This window comes from Triturus cristatus, chromosome 11 (genome assembly GCF_964204655.1).
Source record: "Triturus cristatus chromosome 11, aTriCri1.1, whole genome shotgun sequence".
NCBI lineage: Eukaryota > Metazoa > Chordata > Amphibia > Caudata > Salamandridae > Triturus > Triturus cristatus.
In genome coordinates this window covers 29,078,182-29,101,316 of record NC_140594.1, presented here as the reverse complement: position 1 = coordinate 29,101,316, position 23,135 = coordinate 29,078,182, and the positions used below count along the sequence as shown (strand labels likewise).

The following is a 23,135-nucleotide window of genomic DNA, read 5'->3' as shown; positions in this document are numbered from 1 at the left end:
CCACAGAAGTCAATGAGATCCCTTTACTGTCCCTCACAGGTGGGCGCACTCACAGTCGACACCAGTCCACAGAAGTCCATGAGATCCCTTTACTGTCCCTCACAGGTAGGCGTACACACAGTCGGCATCAGTCCACAGAAGTCCATGAGATCCCTTTACTGTCCCTCACAGGTAGGCGTACTCACAGTCGACACCAGTCCACAGAAGTCAATGAGATCCCTTTACTGTCCCTCACAGGTGGGCGCACTCACAGTCGACATCAGTCCACAGAAGTCCATGAGATCCCTTTACTGTCGCTCACAGGTAGATGCACTCACAGTCCGCACCAGTCCACAGAAGTCCATGAGATCGCTTTACTGTCCCTCACAGGTGGGCGCACTCACAGTCGACACCAGTCCACAGAAGTCAATGAGATCCCTTGACTGTCCCTCACAGGTAGATGCACTCACAGTCAGCACCAGTCCACAGAAGTCAAAGAAATCCCTTTACTGTCCCTCACAGGTAGGTGCACTCACAGTCGACATCAGTCCACAGAAGTCCATGAGATCCCTTTACTGTTCCTCACAGGTAGGTGCACTCACAGTCGACATCAGTCCACAGAAGTCCATGAGATCCCTTTATTGTCCCTCACAGGTAGGCGTACTCACAGTCGGCACCAGTCCACAGAAGTCCATGAGATCCCTTTACTGTCCCTCACAGGTAGGTGCACTCACAGTCGGCACCAGTCCACAGAAGTCAATGAGATCCCTTTACTGTCCCTCACAGGTGGGCGCACTCACAGTCGACACCAGTCCACAGAAGTCCATGAGATCCCTTTACTGTCCCTCACAGGTAGGTGCACTCACAGTAGACATCAGTCCACAGAATTCCATGAGATCCCTTTATTGTCCCTCACAGGTAGGCGCACTCACAGTCGGCACCAGTCCACAGAAGTCCATGAGATCCCTTTATTGTCCCTCACAGGTAGGCGCACTCACAGTCGGCACCAGTCCACAGAAGTCCATGAGATCCCTTTACTGTCCCTCACAGGTAGATGCACTCACAGTCGGCACCAGTCCACAGAAGTCAATGAGATCCCTTTACTGTCCCTCACAGGTAGGTGCACTCACAGTCGACATCAGTCCACAGAAGTCCATGAGATCCCTTTATTGTCCCTCACAGGTAGGCGCACTCACAGTTGGCACCAGTCCACAGAAGTCCATGAGATCCCTTTACTGTCCCTCACAGGTAGATGCACTCACAGTCGGCACCAGTCCACAGAAGTCAATGAGATCCCTTTACTGTCCCTCACAGGTAGGTGCACTCACAGTCGACATCAGTCCACAGAAGTCCATGAGATCCCTTTACTGTCCCTCACAGGAAGGCACACTCACAGTCGACACCAGTCCACAGAAGTCCATGAGATCCCTTTATTGTCCCTCACAGGTAGGCGCACTAACAGTCGGCACCAGTCCACAGAAGTCCATGAGATCCCTTTACTGTCCCTCACAGGTAGGTGCACTCACAGTCGACATCAGTCCACAGAAGTCCATGAGATCCCTTTACTGTCCCTCACAGGTGGGCGCACTCACAGTCGACACCAGTCCACAGAAGTCCATGAGATCCCTTTACTGTCCCTCACAGGTAGGCATACTCACAGTCGGCATCAGTCCACAGAAGTCCATGAGATCCCTTTACTGTGCCTCAGAGGTAGGCGTACTCACAGTCGGCACCAGTCCACAGAAGTCCATGAGATCCCTTTACTGTCCCTCACAGGTGGGCGCACTCACAGTCGACATCAGTCCACAGAAGTCCATGAGATCCCTTTACTGTCCCTCACAGGTATGTGCACTCACAGTCGACATCAGTCCACAGAAGTCCATGAGATCCCTTTATTGTCCCTCACAGGTAGGTACACTCACAGTCGGCACCAGCCCACAGAAGTTCATGAGATCCCTTTATTGTCCCTCACAGGTAGGCGCACTCACAGTCGGCACCAGTCCACAGAAGTCCATGAGATCCCTTTACTGTCCCTCACAGGTAGATGCACTCACAGTCGCCACCAGTCCACAGAAGTCCATGAGATCCCTTTACTGTCCCTCACAGGTAGGTGCACTCACAGTCGACATCAGTCCACAGAAGTCCATGAGATTCCTTTACTGTCCCTCACAGGTAGGCGCACTCACAGTCGACACCAGTCCACAGAAGTCCATGAGATCCCTTTACTGTCCCTCAGGTAGGCGTACTCACAGTCGGCATCAGTCCACAGAAGTCCATGAGATCCCTTTACTGTCCCTCACAGGTAGGCGTACTCATAGTCGGCACCAGTCCACAGAAGTCCATGAGATCCCTTTACTGTCCCTCACAGGTAGGCGCACTCACAGTCGACATCAGTCCACAGAAGTCCATGAGATCCCTTTACTGTCCCTCACAGGTAGGCGTACTCACAGTCGGCACCAGTCCACAGAAGTCCATGAGATCCCTTTACTGTCCCTCACAGGTAGGTGTACTCATAGTCGGCACCAGTCCACAGAAGTCCATGAGATCCCTTTACTGTCCCTCACAGGTAGATGCACTCACAGTCCGCACCAGTCCACAGAAGTCCATGAGATCCCTTTATTGTCCCTCACAGGTAGGTGCACTCACAGTCGACATCAGTCCACAGAAGTCCATGAGATCCCTTTACTGTCCCTCACAGGTAGGTGCACTCACAGTCGACACCAGTCCACAGGAGTCCATAAGATCCCTTTACTGTCCCTCACAGGTAGGCGTACTCACAGTCAGCATCAGTCCACAGAAGTCCATGAGATCCCTTTACTGTCCCTCACAGGTAGGCGTACTCATAGTCGGCACCAATCCACAGAAGTCCATGAGATCCCTTTACTGTCCCTCACAGGTAGGCGCTCTCACAGTCGGCACCAGTCCACAGAAGTCCATGAGATCCCTTTATTGTCCCTCACAGGTAGGCGCACTCACAGTCGACATCAGTCCACAGAAGTCCATGAGATCCCTTTACTGTCCCTCACAGGTAGATGCACTCACAGTCCGCACCAGTCCACAGAAGTCCATGAGATCCCTTTATTGTGCCTCACAGGTAGGTGCACTCACAGTCGACACCAGTCCACAGAAGTCAATGAGATCCCTTTACTGTCCCTCACAGGTAGGCGTACTCACAGTCGGCATCAGTCCACAGAAGTCCATGAGATCCCTTTACTGTCCCTCACAGGTAGGCGTACTCATAGTCTGCACCAGTCCACAGAAGTCCATGAGATCCCTTTACTGTCCCTCACAGGTAGATGCACTCACAGTCCGCACCAGTCCACAGAAGTCCATGAGATCCCTTTATTGTCCCTCACAGGTAGGCGCACTCACAGTCGACACCAGTCCACAGAAGTCAATGAGATCCCTTTACTGTCCCTCACAGGTAGGCGTACTCACAGTCGGCATCAGTCCACAGAAGTCCATGAGATCCCTTTACTGTCCCTCACAGGTAGGCGTACTCATGGTCGGCAGCAGTCCACTGAAGTCCATGAGATCCCTTTACTGTTCCTCACAGGTAGGTGCACTCACAGTCGACATCAGTCCACAGAAGTCCATGAGATCCCTTTATTGTCCCTCACAGGTAGGCGTACTCACAGTCAGCACCAGTCCACAGAAGTCCATGAGATCCCTTTACTGTCCCTCACAGGTAGGTGCACTCACAGTCGGCACCAGTCCACAGAACTCAATGAGATCCCTTTACTGTCCCTCACAGGTGGGCGCACTCACAGTCGACACCAGTCCACAGAAGTCCATGAGATCCCTTTATTGTCCCTCACAGGTAGGCGCAATCACAGTCGGCACCAGACCACAGAAGTCCATGAGATCCCTTTATTGTCCCTCACAGGTAGGCGCACTCACAGTCGGCACCAGTCCACAGAAGTCCATGAGATCCCTTTACTGTCCCTCACAGGTAGATGCACTCACAGTCGGCACCAGTCCACAGAAGTCAATGAGATCCCTTTACTGTCCCTCACAGGTAGGTGCACTCACAGTCGACATCAGTCCACAGAAGTCCATGAGATCCCTTTATTGTCCCTCACAGGTAGGCGCACTCACAGTTGGCACCAGTCCACAGAAGTCCATGAGATCCCTTTACTGTCCCTCAGAGGTAGACGTACTCACATTCGGCACCAGTCCACAGAAGTCCATGAGATCCCTTTACTGTCCCTCACAGGTGGGCGCACTCAGTCGACATCAGTCCACAGAAGTCCATGAGATCCCTTTACTGTCCCTCACAGGTATGTGCACTCACAGTCGACATCAGTCCACAGAAGTCCATGAGATCCTTTTATTGTCCCTCACAGGTAGGCACACTCACAGTCGGCACCAGTCCACAGAAGTTCATGAGATCCCTTTATTGTCCCTCACAGGTAGGCGCACTCACAGTCGGCACCAGTCCACAGAAGTCCATGAGATCCCTTTACTGTCCCTCACAGGTAGATGCACTCACAGTCGCCACCAGTCCACAGAAGTCCATGAGATCCCTTTACTGTCCCTCACAGGTAGGTGCACTCACAGTCGACATCAGTCCACAGAAGTCCATGAGATCCCTTTACTGTCCCTCACAGGTAGGCGCACTCACAGTCGACAGCAGTCCACAGAAGTCCATGAGATCCCTTTACTGTCCCTCACAGGTAGGCGTACTCACAGTCGGCATCAGTCCACAGAAGTCCATGAGATCCCTTTACTGTCCCTCACAGGTAGGCGTACTCATAGTCGGCACCAGTCCACAGAAGTCCATGAGATCCCTTTACTGTCCCTCACAGGTAGGCGCACTCACAGTCGACATCAGTCCACAGAAGTCCATGAGATCCCTTTACTGTCCCTCACAGGTAGGCGTACTCACAGTCGGCACCAGTCCACAGAAGTCCATGAGATCCCTTTACTGTCCCTCACAGGTAGGTGTACTCATAGTCGGCACCAGTCCACAGAAGTCCATGAGATCCCTTTACTGTCCCTCACAGGTAGATGCACTCACAGTCCGCACCAGTCCACAGAAGTCCATGAGATCCCTTTATTGTCCCTCACAGGTAGGTGCACTCACAGTCGACATCAGTCCACAGAAGTCCATGAGATCCCTTTACTGTCCCTCACAGGTAGGCGCACTCACAGCCGACACCAGTCCACAGAAGTCCATAAGATCCCTTTACTGTCCCTCACAGGTAGGCGTACTCACAGTCAGCATCAGTCCACAGAAGTCCATGAGATCCCTTTACTGTCCCTCACAGGTAGGCGTACTCATAGTCGGCACCAGTCCACAGAAGTCCATGAGATCCCTTTACTGTCCCTCACAGGTAGGCGCTCTCACAGTCGGCACCAGTCCACAGAAGTCCATGAGATCCCTTTATTGTCCCTCACAGGTAGGCGCACTCACAGTCGACATCAGTCCACAGAAGTCCATGAGATCCCTTTACTGTCCCTCACAGGTAGATGCACTCACAGTCCGCACCAGTCCACAGAAGTCCATGAGATCCCTTTATTGTGCCTCACAGGTAGGCGCACTCACAGTCGACACCAGTCCACAGAAGTCAATGAGATCCCTTTACTGTCCCTCACAGGTAGGCGTACTCACAGTCGGCATCAGTCCACAGAAGTCCATGAGATCCCTTTACTGTCCCTCACAGGTAGGCGTACTCATAGTCGGCACCAGTCCACAGAAGTCCATGAGATCCCTTTACTGTCCCTCACAGGTAGATGCACTCACAGTCCGCACCAGTCCACAGAAGTCCATGAGATCCCTTTATTGTCCCTCACAGGTAGGCGCACTCACAGTCGACACCAGTCCACAGAAGTCAATGAGATCCCTTTACTGTCCCTCACAGGTAGGCGTACTCACAGTCGGCATCAGTCCACAGAAGTCCATGAGATCCCTTTACTGTCCCTCACAGGTAGGCGTACTCATGGTCGGCAGCAGTCCACAGAAGTCCATGAGATCCCTTTACTGTCCCTCACAGGTAGATGCACTCACAGTCCGCACCAGTCCACAGAATTCCATGAGATCCCTTTATTGTCCCTCACAGGTAGGCGCACTCAGTCGACACCAGTCCACAGAAGTCCATGAGATCCCTTTACTGTCCCTCACAGGTAGGCGTACTCACAGTCGGCATCAGTCCAGAGAAGTCCATGAGATCCCTTTACTGTCCCTCACAGGTAGGCGTACTCATAGTCGGCACCAGTCCACAGAAGTCCATGAGATCCCTTTACTGTCCCTCACAGGTAGGCGCACTCACAGTCGACATCAGTCCACAGAAGTCCATGAGATCCCTTTACTGTCCCTCACAGGTGGGCGTACTCACAGTCGACACCAGTCCACAGAAGTCAATGAGATCCCTTTATTGTCCCTCACAGGTAGGCGCACTCACAGTCGGCACCAGTCCACAGAAGTCCATGAGATCCCTTTACTGTCCCTCACAGGTAGATGCACTCACAGTCGACACCAGTCCACAGAAGTCCATGAGATCCCTTTATTGTCCCTCACAGGTAGGCGCACTCACAGTCGGCACCAGTCCACAGAAGTCCATGAGATCCCTTTACTGTCCCTCACAGGTGGGCGCACTCACAGTCGACACCAGTCCACAGAAGTCCATGAGATCCCTTTACTGTCCCTCACAGGTAGGTGCACTCACAGTCGACATCAGTCCACAGAAGTCCATGAGATCCCTTTACTGTCCCTCACAGGTGGGCGCACTCACAGTCGACACCAGTCCACAGAAGTCCATGAGATCCCTTTACTGTCCCTCACAGGTAGGCGTACTCACAGTCGGCATCAGTCCACAGAAGTCCATGAGATCCCTTTACTGTCCCTCACAGGTAGGCGTACTCACAGTCGGCACCAGTCCACAGAAGTCCATGAGATCCCTTTACTGTCCCTCACAGGTAGGTGCACTCACAGTCGACATCAGTCCACAGAAGTCCATGAGATCCCTTTATTGTCCCTCACAGGTAGGCACACTCACAGTCGGCACCAGTCCACAGAAGTTCATGAGATCCCTTTATTGTCCCTCACAGGTAGGCGCACTCACAGTCGGCACCAGTCCACAGAAGTCCATGAGATCCCTTTACTGTCCCTCACAGGTAGATGCACTCACAGTCGACATCAGTCCACAGAAGTCCATGAGATCCCTTTATTGTCCCTCACAGGTAGGCACACTCACAGTCGGCACCAGTCCACAGAAGTTCATGAGATCCCTTTATTGTCCCTCACAGGTAGGGGCACTCACAGTCGGCACCAGTCCACAGAAGTCCATGAGATCCCTTTACTGTCCCTCACAGGTAGATGCACTCACAGTCGACACCAGTCCACAGAAGTCAATGAGATCCCTTTACTGTCCCTCACAGGTAGGCGTACTCACAGTCGGCATCAGTCCACAGAAGTCCATGAGATCCCTTTACTGTCCCTCACAGGTAGGCGTACTCATAGTCGGCACCAGTCCACAGAAGTCCATGAGATCCCTTTACTGTCCCTCACAGGTAGATGCACTCACAGTCCGCACCAGTCCACAGAAGTCCATGAGATCCCTTTATTGTCCCTCACAGGTAGGCGCACTCACAGTCGACACCAGTCCACAGAAGTCAATGAGATCCCTTTACTGTCCCTCACAGGTAGGCGTACTCACAGTCGGCATCAGTCCACAGAAGTCCATGAGATCCCTTTACTGTCCCTCATAGGTAGGCGTACTCATGGTCGGCAGCAGTCCACAGAAGTCCATGAGATCCCTTTACTGTCCCTCACAGGTAGATGCACTCACAGTCCGCACCAGTCCACAGAAGTCCATGAGATCCCTTTACTGTCCCTCACAGGGAATAGCAAAGCTTGCGCCGCTCGCTGTAGAGACAGATCCCCCTAAAATCCAATATGGCCAGGTATTTGCCGAGCCCCCGCCCCTCACAGACACCTCCCTTCCGTCCCTTGGCCTCACGGGTACCCCCAGCTCTCAGCCGAGGCATAGATTACATAAGCAACATATTAAAACTTATCTTTTGGGTTAGGAGTCATAACAACCCCGGCCGTATTTTATTAAACAAGACAACACATTCAAATTTTGTATATTCAAATCCACAGAAACCCCCCACAACACTTCATACAATATTCTTATGTCATATTTGTGTACAAATAATGTTTGTGGATGGCTAACCTTAACAGAGATTTCAATACATAGCAATTCCTAATCCTAAACTAAAGAATATATACATTTTTTCTGTGTATCCCGAATAAGCCGATTGTCAAGGTCATGACTGATCAAACTATGTGCTAGGTCTGCCCTGCCGAAGTTACCTTGTGCATGAGGCCCGTCTTCAGAGAAAGATACCTACCTCATGCACCCCCTACGCCCTCAAAATACCACCCCAAGGGGCTGCGCTGTTATGCTAACTAGGCGCCTGTGTCGGGATTGGCCCCAAGGGCCTACTGGAAGTGTGCGCTTTCCCACCCCCGCACCTGTCCGGTCAACCGGCCATAAGCGCCCCGTGGAGTTCCATGAAAGACCGCTATCCCCAAGCTATCCCCGTTAACAATGGGGCTGCCTGCTAAGGACCGTAAATGCCCCACCAATCATGACCTCACCGAAGTCCAAGGATACCATATATGTAAAATACGACAATATGCTGACCTGAAAAAGAAATATGTTTGGATAATATGAAATGCAACAACCGACAGACATAAATTATCAGCAACGTGGAAGAACAGAAGATAGAAACATGCAACTGGAACAAGAATCCCCATTAATCACTCAATCTGCTGCAAGAGGATGGTGGGTGGGCAAAGACCGAAAGGGGCATGCTTGGGTGACCCCTTGCTGTGGCAGGAAACCGGCAGAATGATACTGGTCAGGAGTGGCGAGGAAAAGACCATTCCGCCGCTCCAATGCCCCTTTTAACCCGTTCCCCGCTCATGACGGAACCACTCCGTCATGAGCCACGGTTGCCGTGTGCTCATGACGGAGTGGTTCCGTCATGCTGCGGCCGTTGGCGGCCACTCCTCCCACGCGGCGCTAATTCCCCACCTGTGCGGGCGATTAGTGCAGTGGGCGGAGTCATGACGGAACCACGCCGTCATGAGCACAGCTCACCCGTGACTCATGACGGCGTGGTTCCGTCATGAGCACAGCGGCACCGTCAAGCCCCCAAACCCCCCCAGCGCTGCGGCAGAATTCGCGCCGCAGCGAAGGGGTTAAAGGGGCGTACAAACCTGCTGTACCTGCTTTCCTTGCCCCGGAAGTGCTTGAAGCACTTACGGAGCATCACCACCATCAACCAGTCAATGGCTGAGGTTGGGACTGCTGCCGGCAGTATCACCTGACCCGGCACCAGCCCTCCCCCTTTTATGGCGGGGACGTGCGCAACCGCCATAGTCGCGGCGTTGCCTGGTCCGTGTGCCGCCTCTGCAGTATACCAGTCCAGAGTGCCCCTCTACTCCAGACAGTGTTTCATCAGCAAGCTAGGTCGGTGCCTTCCCTTTCTGCTGTCCCACTCTTCTCAAAGTCTGTTCCCTTGTGCAGGAGTTTAAAAATGGAGCTGGAGAGTTCTAGAAGGTGGGAGTCTCTACCCAATCTAGAGATCAGATTTAAAATCACATTTTCAACGAATCCTGGTTATTGCTACCAGCGCGGTGCATGCTCTAATTTTTGAGCTCATGCATAGTTAAAATAGGAACTACTCGGCCCAGAATGCCATGTGCAGTTGGCAACAATGGTTTGAGGCTCCTTGGCAGGTACCCAGTCTCTCACCTGTAGGGCTTTCCCTGGACCACCATTACTGTCCCTCATCCATGGGTTCCCTTGTCTTTTTGCGTCCCAAGGGGTCCTACTGCTGTCCATCAAACCTATAGTCACCCTTCACTCTACGTCAACAGCAGAGCATGTTTCCAGTCTTGGGTTTTAATTTGACAACCTAAAGGATTCTGGGAGTTGTAGTCATTGCTCGCCTCATTTGAAACAGTTGGACATGGCTACCTGAAATCAGTGGGGGGATCACGAAACCTCAGGACTGGGAACGTAGTGTCCTAAGTACTATAACCGTAGTGACCACCCTACTCTCACCAATAGGGCCCTACCGCTGCCTCTCTTACCTACGTGCTCGAGGCGCGCTATCTCACTCTGGTGGCTTTAGGGCTGTCTCTCTCATCCCGGAGCTTCTAGGGGCCCCAGTATTGTTTCCCTCTCTCACCCGTGTGGCCCTAGAGTTGTCTCTCTCGCCTGTGTGGCCGTAGAGTTGTCTCTTTCACCTGTGTGACCCTAGTGTTGTCTCTGTCACCCGTGTGGCCCTAGAGCTGTCTCTCTTGCTTGTGTGGCCAGTGATTTATCACTTCCCCGTGTGGCCCTAAAGTTGTCTCTGTCACCTATGTGGCCCTAGAGTTGTCTCCCTCACCCATGTGGCCCTAGAGTTGTCTCTATCACCCATGTGACCCTAGAGTTGGTTTTCTCACTTGTGTGATCCTAAAGTTGTCTCTCTCGCCTGTATGGCCAGTGAGTTGTCTCTCTCACCCGTGTGGCCCTAGAGTTGTCTCTCTTGCCTGTGTGGCCCTTGAGTTGTTGCTTCCCCTATGTGACCCTAGAGTTGTCTCTATCACCTGTGTGGTCCTAGAGTTGTCTCTCTCGCCTGTACGGCCAGTGAGTTGTCTCTCTCGCCCATGTGACTCTAGAGTTGTCTCTCTCACCCCTGTGACCCTAGAGTTGTCTCTCTTACCCGTGTGGCCTTAGAGGTGTTTCTCTCACCCGTGTGGCCCTAGAGTTGTCTCTCTTGCCTGCGTGGCCCTTGAGTTGTTGCTTCCCCTATGTGACCCTAGAGTTGTCTCTCTCGCCTGTGTGGCCCTAGAGTTGTCTCTGTCACCTGTGTTGTCCTAGAGTTGTCTTTGTCACCTGTGTGGCCCTAGAGTTGGTTCCCTCACTCATGTGACTCTAGAGTTGTCTCTCTCGCCCGTGTGGCCAGTGAGTTGTCTCTCTCGCTCATGTGACCCTAGAGTTGCCTCTCTCACCCATGTGGCCTTAGAGGTGTCTCTCTCGCCTGTGTGACCCTAGAGTTGTCTCTATCACCTGTGTGGTCTTAGAGTTGTCTTTGTCACCCGTGTGACTCTAGAGTTGGTTCTTTCAAGCCCATGTGACCCTAGAGTTGTCTCTCTCGCCTGTACAGCCAGTGAATTGTCTCTCTCGCCCATGCGACCCTAGAGTTGTCTCTCTCACCCGTGTGACCCTAGAGTTGTCTCTCTCACCCGTGTGACCCTAGAGTTGTCTCTCTCGCCCGTGTGGCCCTAGAGTTGTCTCTGTCACCTGTGTGGCCCTACGGTTGTCTCTATCACCTGTGTGACCCTAGAGTTGGTTCTTTGACGCCCATGTCTCCCTAGAGTTGTCTCTCTCACCCGTGTCTCCCTAGAGTTGTCTCTCTCACCAGTGTCACCCTAGAGTTGTCTCTTTCGCCTGTGTGGCCCTAGAGTTGTCTCTGTCACCTGTGTTGTCCTAGAGTTGTCTTTGTCATCTATGTGGCCCTAGAGTTGGTTCTCTCACTCATGTGACTCTAGAGTTGTCTCTCTCGCCCGTGTGGCCAGTGAGTTGTCTCTCTCACTCGTGTGACCCTAGAGTTGTCTCTCTCCTGTACAGCCAGTGAGTTGTCTCTCTCGCCCGTGTGGCCCTAGAGTTGTCTCTGTCACCTGGGTGGCCAGTGAGTTGTCTCTCTCACTCGTGTGACCCTAGAATTGTCTCTCTCACCCGTGTCTCCCTAGAGTTGTCTCTCTCACCAGTGTCACCCTAGAGTTGTCTCTTTCGCCCGTGTGGCCCTAGAGCTGTTTCTGTCACCCGTGTGACTCTAGAGTTGGTTCTTTCATGCCCATGTGACCCTAGAGTTCTCTCTCACCCGTGTGGCCCTAGAGTTGTCTGTGTCACCTGTGTGGCCCTAGAGTTGGTTCTTTCACGCCCATGTGACCCTAGAGTTGTCTCTCTCACCAGTGTCACCCTAGAGTTGTCTCTCTCACCCGTGTGACCCTAGAGTTGTCTCTCTCCTGTACAGCCAGTGAGTTGTCTCTCTCGCCCGTGTGGCCCTAGAGCTGTTTCTGTCACCCGTGTGACTCTAGAGTTGGTTCTTTCACGCCCATGTGACCCTAGAGTTGTCTCTTTCGCCCATGTGACCCTAGCATTCTCTCTTTCCCCCGTGTGGCCCCACAGTTGTCGCCCCCGCATGTATGGCCATTGAGTTATCTCTCTCACCTGTGTGGTTTGCACGCACTGTATCTGGTAACTGTTTAATTGTGATTTTATTTTGATGTATAACAATGTGTGTAAAACTGTCTTTAATTTTTTTTCCACATTTTGTTGTTGTGTCTTGTTGGATTTTTTTGCGCTTCACCCAGAACACCTTGGACAGCATGCAGGTATTTGTAGGGATGTGGCTATTGGATGTGCATGGATGCCCTGTGTGAACTGTCAGCGGAAGCGGCTGCCCTTGTCACTGGCGGTGCGGACAGGAAGTGAAGGCGGGGCTTACCCTTAAAGGAGCAGTGCCAAGTGTAGGAGAGGCTTAACCTTAAAGGAGCATAGTGGAGGCGGGGCTTACCCTTGAAGGAGCAGTGCCAAATGTAGGAGGGGCTTACCCTTAAAGGAGCATAGTGGAGGCGGAGCTTACCCTTAAAGGAGCAGTGCCTAGTGAAGGAGGGGCTTACCCTTAAAGGAGCAGTGCCAAGTCGAGGCGGGGCTTCCCTTAAAGGAGCAGTGCCTAGTGAAGGAGGGGCTTACCCTTAAAGGAGCATAGTGGAGGCGGGGCTTCCCTTAAAGGAGCAGTGCCAAGTGGAGGCGGGGCTTACCCTTAAAGGAGCAGTGCCTAGTGAAGGAGGGGGCTTACCCTTAAAGGAGCAAAGTGGAGGTGGGGCTTACCCTTAAAGGAGCAGTGCCAACTAAAACTATTCAGAAGAGCTACTTTTGAGCCCCTTTGCTTGCCGGTGGTCTTTCCTTTTTGCCACTCCTGACCTTTTAAAAATAAATATTTTTTATTCAAGCATATTGATTTTAAGATTCCAAGTGGGATTTTTTTTTTTTACCCAAAATAGAGGTGGTAGCTCTTATCCATTGCAGTTGTATACCAGGAGATTTCAGTCTCGTTGGAGACAAGAGGCAGCCAGTTCTGGAATGGAATAAAGTTTGCCAGAGTTTCCGCCTCTTCTCGCTACTGACGTGAGACACATTGGTTTGTAGGGTTTCTGCTACAAATCCCGAAATAAGCGAGAAAACGGGCAGGGGCTGGACTTCTGAAGTAACACATAGAAACTCCCTCAAAAGGTCAATTGAGGGAGGCAACGACCCAAATACGAAACAAATATATAGGACTTTACTGTTGTCTTCTGGATTGTATTAAAAAAAAGTTTTTGAAGATGTTTTTGGGCAAGACAATCAGAGAGAAGTCCTCCCACTGAACCTATCCACAGAGCTTACCAAGACGGAATAAAATCTATACTTGTATCTCAAACCCTTGTTCAGTTTCTTAAGAGAATCTGGCATCTGAGTTCCCAAAATCAAAATTAAGAAAGCGAGTCTGCCTCATTGCCAGTGAAAAATACAATTCTGGTGATGCGGGCCTGCTCAGGGTCACACAGGGAGACCTAAAGATGGGGGACTGTTTACTGTGAAGTGAGAGACAGGGCGAGTTATGGGCACAGCCTTCTGAAAGGGAAAGATGGCTGCACCCTGGGCTGCCAGGCTGGATCGCATCATGGCCATGCCTGTTGGGCAGAGCCGCAGACACTGAGTTCAGTCTGGTTGGCACAGGCTTGTAGATTAGGGCTGATACTGGCAAGGAATGTGGGAGCCGCTTACAGCTCCCCACCACCCCAGGATTCAAGAGGGGTGGAAGAGCAAACAGATCCAGAATGAAACACTAAACTGAGGTTACCAATATGCTCGGACTGTACTGCACACCAGACCAGGTGCCACCCTGACACGAAGAAGCAATGCCGCCTAGAAACAGAAGGGGTCGCTTGACCCGAGGTGAGTGTGCGCCAGACCCATCCTGGCAAACCTCAGGGCTGGAGTGCTACATCAGCAAGGAAACTGGTGGCAAAGGCAGCCTGGCAGAGACAGAAGAAACTAGAGCAGGTTTCTGTGGGAACCGGGCACACGCTTCATGTTGGGCCCTCTGGGCGCTAAGCTCTAAGTATAAACAATACATCTGTTCTTGTAGGGATGTAGAAAACGCCCCTGATCCAGCATCTGGTGCCGTCTAGTGGTAGGATGAGTTAAGCGCCACATCACCCATGCGCGGTGCCCTTAAAAGCATGGGCCTGGTGCATAGCGCCTCCTTTGGGCGCGACTGGCAAAGCAGCATAGGAGCAGGCAGTATGTCACTGAGATGCCTCAGCCAGGCACGTGCAGAGGAACCAGAAGCGAAGAAAGTCCAGCCTGCAGGAGGCATGGAAAGGATGATGGGTTTCAGGAGATATAGAACTCGAGCAAAGGAGGTCCAGGAACAAGCTGGAGTGAAGAGGAGCAGACGCTGCAGCATAGTTTCCGTGGAAACCCACTGACCACGGTGAAAACACAGGGAGTAAGAGGAGCAACCGGGCTATCAAGAACATGGGAGGCCATGGAGATCGAGACGGTCCAGTATACAATCTCCTGTATAATATAACAAATTCAATGGGGTGTTCTGTTCCGATGTTGGCTTCAAGGTCATATATTAAGAGCCAAGAACACCGTATGTCACTTGGAGCATCTGCTCTTAGAAGCAAGAGCCGCCCCCCCACCCGAAGGTGGCATGCTTCATCATCGGCCAGGTCCTCGTTGGCTGGTGCTGCAATGCCCACGGGCTCCTCAAGGGGGCACTTTGCCAGAGATCATTAGATTCGGCTGAAAAGGACTGGGTGTATTGGTGAATCGCAGTACTAGTATACGAAGACTGGATATTCGAGCTGGTTGAAAATGATTATATGTTCCTGTCTGTTTAATTGAGATAAAGAATCTATGTCAAGGTTAAAAGAAGTGTGAGAAACTAGAGGAATTATTGGTCCCAGTTTCTTCTATGAATGACCAGTCACTGGTACAAGAAAAGCGTGAGATTAAATCAGATGGAATTCTTGGTCGACATGTTTCGTGCCTCTGCTGTCCCCAAGGATCATTGGCACTTCATCAGGACTGATCAAGATATACCTTACCTTCGCTTAGGGTGTGGATCCTAATCTAGTGGGGAAAAAAGAAGGTGTCCCCACCAGTGTGAAGAACGCCAGAAAAATTGGTTAAATCACCATCTTACACTCCTATGTGTACGGTGAAGTTCCTATACTAGTGACCCTCCTCTAGGAAGGAGTTGGCCCCTTGGAGTATGGGGATGGACCGATCTCAGGATTGTTTCTGAGAGCGCGTGATGGCTGATTCCCCTACCCTTCGTCCGCGTCCCCCGAAGTCTTCCTGGTCCTTAACATACTACCTTGAATCCAATATCGGGACAGTGTACCCTAATGAATCTGACCAACAGGTCTCTCCTGTAAATATGGAATGCTACTGCAGGGAATAGCATTCTGGAATGCTAAGCCCAGTCAAGGAGTGGTAGACCCGAGATATACTCATTCATGCAGCCGCTGCAGTATTCAGGAACGTTAGTGGCACAAATACTCCAAAACTCAGGCGCACCAGCCGCGGCCATGCTGAAGCTGCGGATTACTGCAAGACCAGACTCTCACAAGCCCTCAGGAAGCACGAAACCGATGGACTGGGGACGATGTAGGATCAAACCAGAGGAAGACCAAAGGTCTGTCATCATGGGTCCCTGAGGCACCATCTGACCCCCTCTCAAGCTCCCCGCCCTGTCCAAACTCAGGCTGTCTGCTTCCTTCACCTGCTGACGTCAGGATCTGAGACCACTCAGGGAAGCGCCTGTCCAAGAGCCCTGGTTCTCCAGCACAGAAGACCTGGAGATAGGGGGCTTCTGGCTTCAGACAAAATGGCCCCCGTGGGGGTCGGTGGCGCGTCCAGACAGTAATTCCCACAAATTCTGCAGTTGCCTTAAACCCCGAGGCAGCAGCACCACCTGGTGTCTAAAGCATGATTTACAACACATTCCCTTTCCTGGACTGTGCCAAGATACCTGCAAGAACTCCAGAGGCCTCTGAGTTTTGTAGCTTGACCCCAGAGGTGGACATATTGATACACCTGGCTGACCCCAGAGGTGGACATATTGATCACCTGGCACAGCATAAAGGAGAGAATATTTGAATCCCCTCGTAACGTGAACATGAGTCATTGCTGTAAACATACTCGGAATGTGTAGAGCTTTATCACGTGTAAGAGCTTTACTGGTAACCAGCTCTTGCTTCGTATTTGGAGTTTTATATTCAAGTCCCACTTCACAAAGTGCACCCTGTGTGTCACCTAGACACTGCTGCAGGGGGACGGGCGGCGGGGGAGGAGGGGCAGTAGGCGAGGAAGGCAACAGTCATCCTTGTTTTCAGGACTGTTGTCAAATAAAGCACTGCATATTTTTTTCTGAAACAAATGTTATTCCGATGCTGGGGGTCTGGGCAGTGAAGCTAATAACCGCAGAGGCCAGTGACAAGACGCAGAGTTTGCTGAATGCTAATGGTTCACTCCTGTCTTTCTAGAATCGAATTCTAGCTGTAACATCCGGCTTACAGTTCGGTGCCCATCTTTCTATGGCACTGCCAAAAATGCAAGATTCTTTAAACCCAGGACTTCACCTAGAAGTCATTTTTGATTTTTGTCTTGTTTTGAATGTTGTTTTCCAATGTAAATGTAAAATATCGTTCAGATATGTTGTTACTTGGTAAATGGTCTCCTCTTTGCAAATCAAAGAGGTTTTTCCATTTGATTCCAACTCTGAAAGGGTTCATCGCAAACTGAGTCCTTTGTATCTTGGAAATGACTAACAATGAATTTCACCCACATTCGTGTGACTAACACCCATGTTGTGAGTCAATAAACCATGTGCCAAAGAGTCTGCAATCTTCTAGTGTGAGAACGTACCTTTCACAGTCAATAATTCATGTAGAAATGTTGGTGATGGGCGTCTCTGGGACCCTGAATGTTACCGGGCCTGCTGCTAATTTTCAAAGTTCTAGTTTGTGTCCAGTGTGCAGCGGTGAGTGTCTCTTACCAGAGCTGCGAGTTTGTGTCAAGGTTGGGAAATATTTTGGGCCCATTTCATTTGACTTTCCAGACAATCAATAGTCTGTGCCTTGCTGAGTTTTTGCTGAAGTGAATGTTTACACAATTTATGACTGGTTGCATTCATTTTATCACAAATTCTCAGACACCCTTTATACACTGCCATTCCTTCTTATTGGAAAGTAGAGACAGTACCTCATTCTTACTCATGGCATGGTCAAACCCTCGTAAAGGATGTTCCTCCTCCACGCCAGCCATCTTGCTTTGTGATCTAAAGCCCCCCCCACCCCCGCCTCAGTGACGCGCTCCAATGTGGAAATGACCGTTGACTGCTTGCTGGTGGGTTCTGCTTCTGCTTCTGTATGATGTAGGCTTTTGGACATCCAGACAAGGGTATGAACCCAATGGGCTTCAGCGTCTTCTCCACTGGATTTAGCCTTTCCTCCACCTTAATATAGAAAATTATTATTATTATTAATCGAACTTATAAAGCGCCTGGTTACACTAAACAGTGTGTCCCCGCGCTACGGTGAGAGCCGCTGTGGCAATCTACAGAAACCTATCCAGGATTCTGACTTTAATTTACAAATATTCTTCTAGCTTTAATTCTACATAAAGCAAATATTCAGGTTATATGTTGTTTTTCTTTAAAAACAAATGTACTCCTTTCCTGTGGAGCAATAGGCGAATGATCGTCTAAGACTCCCTTCCATGGGTAACCAGTAGAATGACACATCATGTATTTCTACAGATTCCTTTTAGTCCTTTATTCCCATTGAATTATTCAATATAACCCCGCTTCCATCTTCCCAAACGTCTCACACAGAGCACAATGATGAAGCCCACTTTCCTTATCAGCTTAAAAAACGGCAGTAAACATTCCAGTTTTAAAAATAGTGTCTACTTCTGGAAAGAAATCACTGCATCCACCACGTAAAGAAAATAAACTTAAAAAATAATGAGTAGACAACAATGTAATGCCCTGAAGAAGGCTATGACTGATTCTTCTGTTTAGTCGAAACACGTTTATCGTCCTTGTGTGTGTGAATGTCATAGATATGCAGTGCTAATTAAAATCTATGCATAACTTGAGCCTAAAATAAACAGCATTAGATTATACCGGATGCATAGATGTCATGAATACCAAGTACAGATATGACTCAATAATTGAAAACAAACCTCTCTAGTGTCGCTGTTTAATTCCAATATTATTCTCATGGAGTTGATTGTTTAAACAATCTTTGATTATGCATTTAATAAAAACAATACAAATTCGTATATATGTTTAAAACATTATACAGGGTTCTTAGAGGGTAATACAGGGGTTTTCATGGCCTATTTTAGAGATAAGTGGTATTAGAAAGCAAGATAGTCCATCCTTGTAATTTCCTCCTTGATAGGGACGCTACGATGGAGTACATTCCAAGATTGGGTTCGCTCCCGTCTGAAACTGGGAGATTTTCCATGCCAAACCACCTGTAGCTAAGGCCCTGAAGGCAATTTGTTAAAAATCTATTCCCCTGCTAGGCGCTAGTTGATCAAGATGGAGAAACAGGCAGTCATGCATTCATTCATGAAGAGCCGATAATTATGCAGACTCTATTTTAAGCAGTGGTTGGTCTCCAACTCCTTAATTGATCAAGAAACCCTCGTGTATACATCTCCATTCCACTGCACCTGTGCTGTGTGCACACAGCTTCTGCGCTGCCTCTGTACTGTGACTAACCGCTTTACGCTCCTGTAGCCTCTCCATTGCCCAGGGCCTGATCCACCTAGCTGCCTCTTGCACCTGTGCACTGCACAGGGCCCTATCAGCGCACGGCCAGTGCCACTAAAGTACAGAGCCTCATTGGTGTGACTGAACCACTTGTGTCTTATGCACAGAGACTCTTCTCTATAGCTCCGCCTTGTGTCTATTGTGCAGAAAGTGATCTCTGAGGTGAATCTCTCGTGTTTCTGCATAGGATGCAGCTGTACGCCTTGTCTCTGAGGTGACAAGCCCATCCGTTTAGACTCGCCTTATGTATGTCGACCGAGGCAGATCCTGTCCCTGTAGCTGCACCTTCTGTGTCTCTTTCCACATAGGTCCACCACCTCTGTCTCCACGGTGTAGAGGCCATTGACGTAGTCTCACCTCTTGTGTTTCTGCTGTGTGGATCCCTTCCACATAGGCACCCCTGTTGATTCTCCACTGTCCAGAGTCCATCCACGTAGCTGCACTGCCCGCTTGTCCACCTTGCTGCGTTCATCTATGTAGCGGCACCTTTTGTGTTTCTCATCCACAGGCCAAGGTCCGAGAGCTGGAGGAGAAATGCCGCATGCAGAGTCAGCAGTTTAACCTCCTCTCCAAGGAGCTGGAAAAGTTCCGGCAACAAACCGGCAAGATTGACCTGTTGGGCGGGAACTCCCTGACCTCCTCCGACACCCTCGGCTCCTCAGGCAAAGCCCTGTCCCAGTTCATGAATGGAATTGCTACCTCCATAGGTAAAGGTAAGAACCACAACAAGTTACAAGGTGGTTCCAAGCCATCCTTTTCAATCATAAATGAATGTACTAATCAAGATGTGTCAACACATGCCTTGGAGAAGAGGTGCATGTGCCAGGTCCTTCAGCTCCTAGGGCAGAGCTGATGGGATCAAGAGATAAAGAACCAGAGAGCCACACACAACAAAGAGGTAGGGCATGACTCATAATTGAGACTTGGTTATGTGTGGATCTTGGTGTAGTCTGTTTCTGGTGTATCCTGGGTACAAGGATCCAGGAGGTTCATTGAGATGTTCCTTAAAGAGATGAGTTTTCAGCTTATTTTACAAGTTGAGTGATAGGAGGCACTTGACCCGTGGCAGCCATTGCTGGTGATTTGGGGAATAAAGCATGAGCGGGAACCTTTCCTGGTCTTTTAGTTTCTGTGTTTCTTGGGTTCGTGTTGCATTGGCATCTTGCAATGCCGAGTTATACTTCGGGAGGGGAGGGGGCTGGTTGCTCCTGCCTTGTAGGTGATACAGCAGGTCATGATGTTGGAAGATGTAGACATATGGGGAAATATTGACACCCCTCTCTGAACTCTACATGGGTATTTTTGGGAGGCAGACAGTGCTGCTTGAATAAGCCATTTGGGAAGCATCTGAGGAGGTAAAGACGAGCGAATTACTGGGGAGCTGCAGGCAGGTTTTCTATTCTGTCAAAACAGCCAATCATATTGTAAGTGGGAGATGGCGAAAATAAATGTGACATCATTGGTTAGAGTTTAAAAGCCTTGAAGCAGGAGATGGACTGCAGGTGTATTTTACTGTCCCACAAGCCCCCTGATGAATTTTTAAAACATTTACCATAAGAGGGACATTTACACCCGACACGTTACACAACTGGTGGACATATCCGTCAATAGTGAATGGGTAGGGCCACTTCCCAAGAGGATTGTGCCACTACGACCATCTAAAGGCAAAGAGTAAATTCTATGGAGGAGGGAAATTGTTGTGCTACTACGACCATCTAAAGGCAAGGAATACATTCTATGGAGGAGGGAAATTGTTGTGCTACTACGGCCATCTAAAGAAGGAGTAAACTCTATGAAGGAGGGACATCGCTGTGCTACTACGGCCATCTAAAGAAGGAGTAAACTCTATGAAGGAGGGACATCGTTGTGCTACTACGGCCATCTAAAGGAGAAGTAAACTCTATGAAAGAGGGAAATCGTTGTGCTACTACGGCCATCTAAAGGGGAAGTAAACTCTATGAAGGAGGGACATCGTTGTGCTACTACGGCCATCTAAAGGAGGAGTAAACTCTATGAAGGAGGGAAATCGTTGTGCTACTACGGCCATCTAAAGGAGAAGTAAACTCTATGAAAGAGGGAAATCGTTGTGCTACTACGGCCATCTAAAGGGGAAGTAAACTCTATGAAGGAGGGAAATCGTTGTGCTACTATGATCAAATAAAGACGAGTAAATTCTATGGGGGTAATGCAAAAAGGAGCCGAGTATCTGGTTGTTTTACTGCATGCAGTGTTGTAGTTTATGCCCCCCTCCTACTGCTGGAGTGAAAATCCCTACAGTAACCTACTCCTGCTACTGGGTTTTACCTCCTGGTTGTGCTCTGAGCTTGCTGTAAGCACCAGTTTGTGAGTTAGATAGAATGACAGCATAGACCGACGTTTTGGCGTGATTCATAGAGATGGCTCCAGTGTAATGTTCTCTGTTAGTGCACAAATGTACATTATAACTAACTGTCAGTGACAGCAACACTTTTTAAAAATCCTACTTTGAGCTTGGAAATGCACTTGCTGCTTAAAGATTTTTGTTTTTTGAACATTATCGTTTACAAAGCTGTAAGCAGTGATCTGTGCAGCCGTATATCTCCGGCTCCTACGAAAGGACCTCATGGCCCAGTGCATGCATGTAATGGTCAATTGTATGTATATACAGGCACATGCATCAATGTAAAAACCGGTCGCAAACGGGCAGATTCTCAGAATTTGCCCCTTTGCAACCGGTATTTTTGCATTTGGGAGGCATCATTCCAAATGCAAAAATCGCAATTTAAGGAATCTCTAAATTGCGATTCCTTAAATTGCGATTGCATTTAAGGAATCCAAAATTGAGATTCCTTAAATGCAATGCATGAAAGTGAAAAAATTAGCGATTTCGCTAATAGGGGGAGCAAATTACCATGAAGTTGAACTTCATGGTAATTTGCAAAAACTTCGAAAAATGCACTTTTGTGCATTTTTCAAAGTTTCATGTTGCCGCACACACATGCCCTTAGAGCATGTGTGTGTGCAACATATGTGCACAGATCAATTTCAGGGGTGCAATAGGGTGTCATTTTGACACCCTTGCACCCTTGAAATTGCATGAGCAATTTGCGAGTACCTACTGGTACTCGCAAATTGCTCATGCAATCTCCTATTCATTCCTATGTGCCTGGAGGCCCATAGGAATGAATGGGACGACATTCCTTAATTGCGACTCGCAATTTGCGAGTCGCAATTAAGGAATGTGTAGGAATCGCTATTTTTATAGCGATTCCTACATGCATAGGCTTTTGCAATTCCTTAATTGCGATTCCTTAAAAATCACAATTAAGGAATCGCAAAAGTCTTTATTGATGCATGTGCCAGATAGTGCTTACTACCCCTGACATTGAAGCGCTTTGCAACACGTAGCATGCTACTCCGAAACCCAAGATTGGAGTTAAATAGAAGATTAGTAATATTTGCTTCCATTTTCCTCATGAATTAGTTGTGATACATTTGTTCTCTTTACTTCTTGTGCGTTTAGAAGTGTCTGAGTAGAAAGCGATCAGGAAAGAAGGAGTTGTAAGGATTAAAAAGGGCAGTTGTTATTCGGAGGAGTGGACATGGGTACCTGTTAGTTATGTGCATTGGATAAAAACATGTTTGAGAGTTCATAGTAGTCAGATAGGTTTGGGATGGGTCTGACAGAGGAGGAATGTGACAAAAGTTGAGTGGAATAATTTATTCTAACAAATTAACTTATACATGCAGATGTAAGTAGGACACTTAGTCATGTTTTAGTAGCAGGTATAAACCCCTCTATATATACACACATATGTACACCGAAGCCACATTATTTACATGTCTGATATACACATGTATCTTGTGGTGAAGTATACCGTTATTTACCCTTAAATTAATGTATCTGCTTATAACAGGACGCATCGTGAACCGTCTCGTCTCCATACCCCGGGAAGCCTGGTTTGTTCTGCTCTGCATAGCACTCCTGAACGTGTTCCTACATTGCATAAAGTAGTTCCTAAGTATACGACAGAGATTGGTGGAGAACTGAAATGCATCCTACACAGTTTGCATCAGCCTTATGATTTTGAGTGTTTGACCTAAACACTTCCTGCGAGCAGGGAGAATGGGGCTTCCTGAGGACAAATACCTGAGAAGCCTGCGGTGAAGGCGCGGTTCTTCATCAACCTCTCTCACCACTCCCACTAAACCCGAGCAGATTCCAGTGCTTTGAATAGATGCCTTCGCATGCACCAGGAGGTCAC

At 49.3% G+C, this 23,135-nt stretch overlaps 1 protein-coding gene across 8 annotated transcripts in view; it reads left to right on the top strand.

Annotated features, from left to right (window-relative positions):
- Positions 1 to 23,135, top strand: part of RIMBP2 (RIMS binding protein 2) — a 1,529,140-nt gene that overhangs the window by 1,067,092 nt on the left and 438,913 nt on the right. For 5 of the 8 annotated variants that reach the window (XM_085633661.1, XM_085633659.1, XM_085633658.1 and 2 more), the window contains exons 11-12: positions 12,359 to 12,379; positions 19,400 to 19,604. In XM_085633661.1, coding sequence (XP_085489787.1) covers positions 12,359 to 12,379; positions 19,400 to 19,604 — 226 coding nt within the window. The remainder of the gene's footprint in view (positions 1 to 12,358; positions 12,380 to 19,399; positions 19,605 to 23,135) is intronic. The other 3 variants (XM_085633657.1, XM_085633660.1, XM_085633662.1) reach the window with 1 other exon arrangement.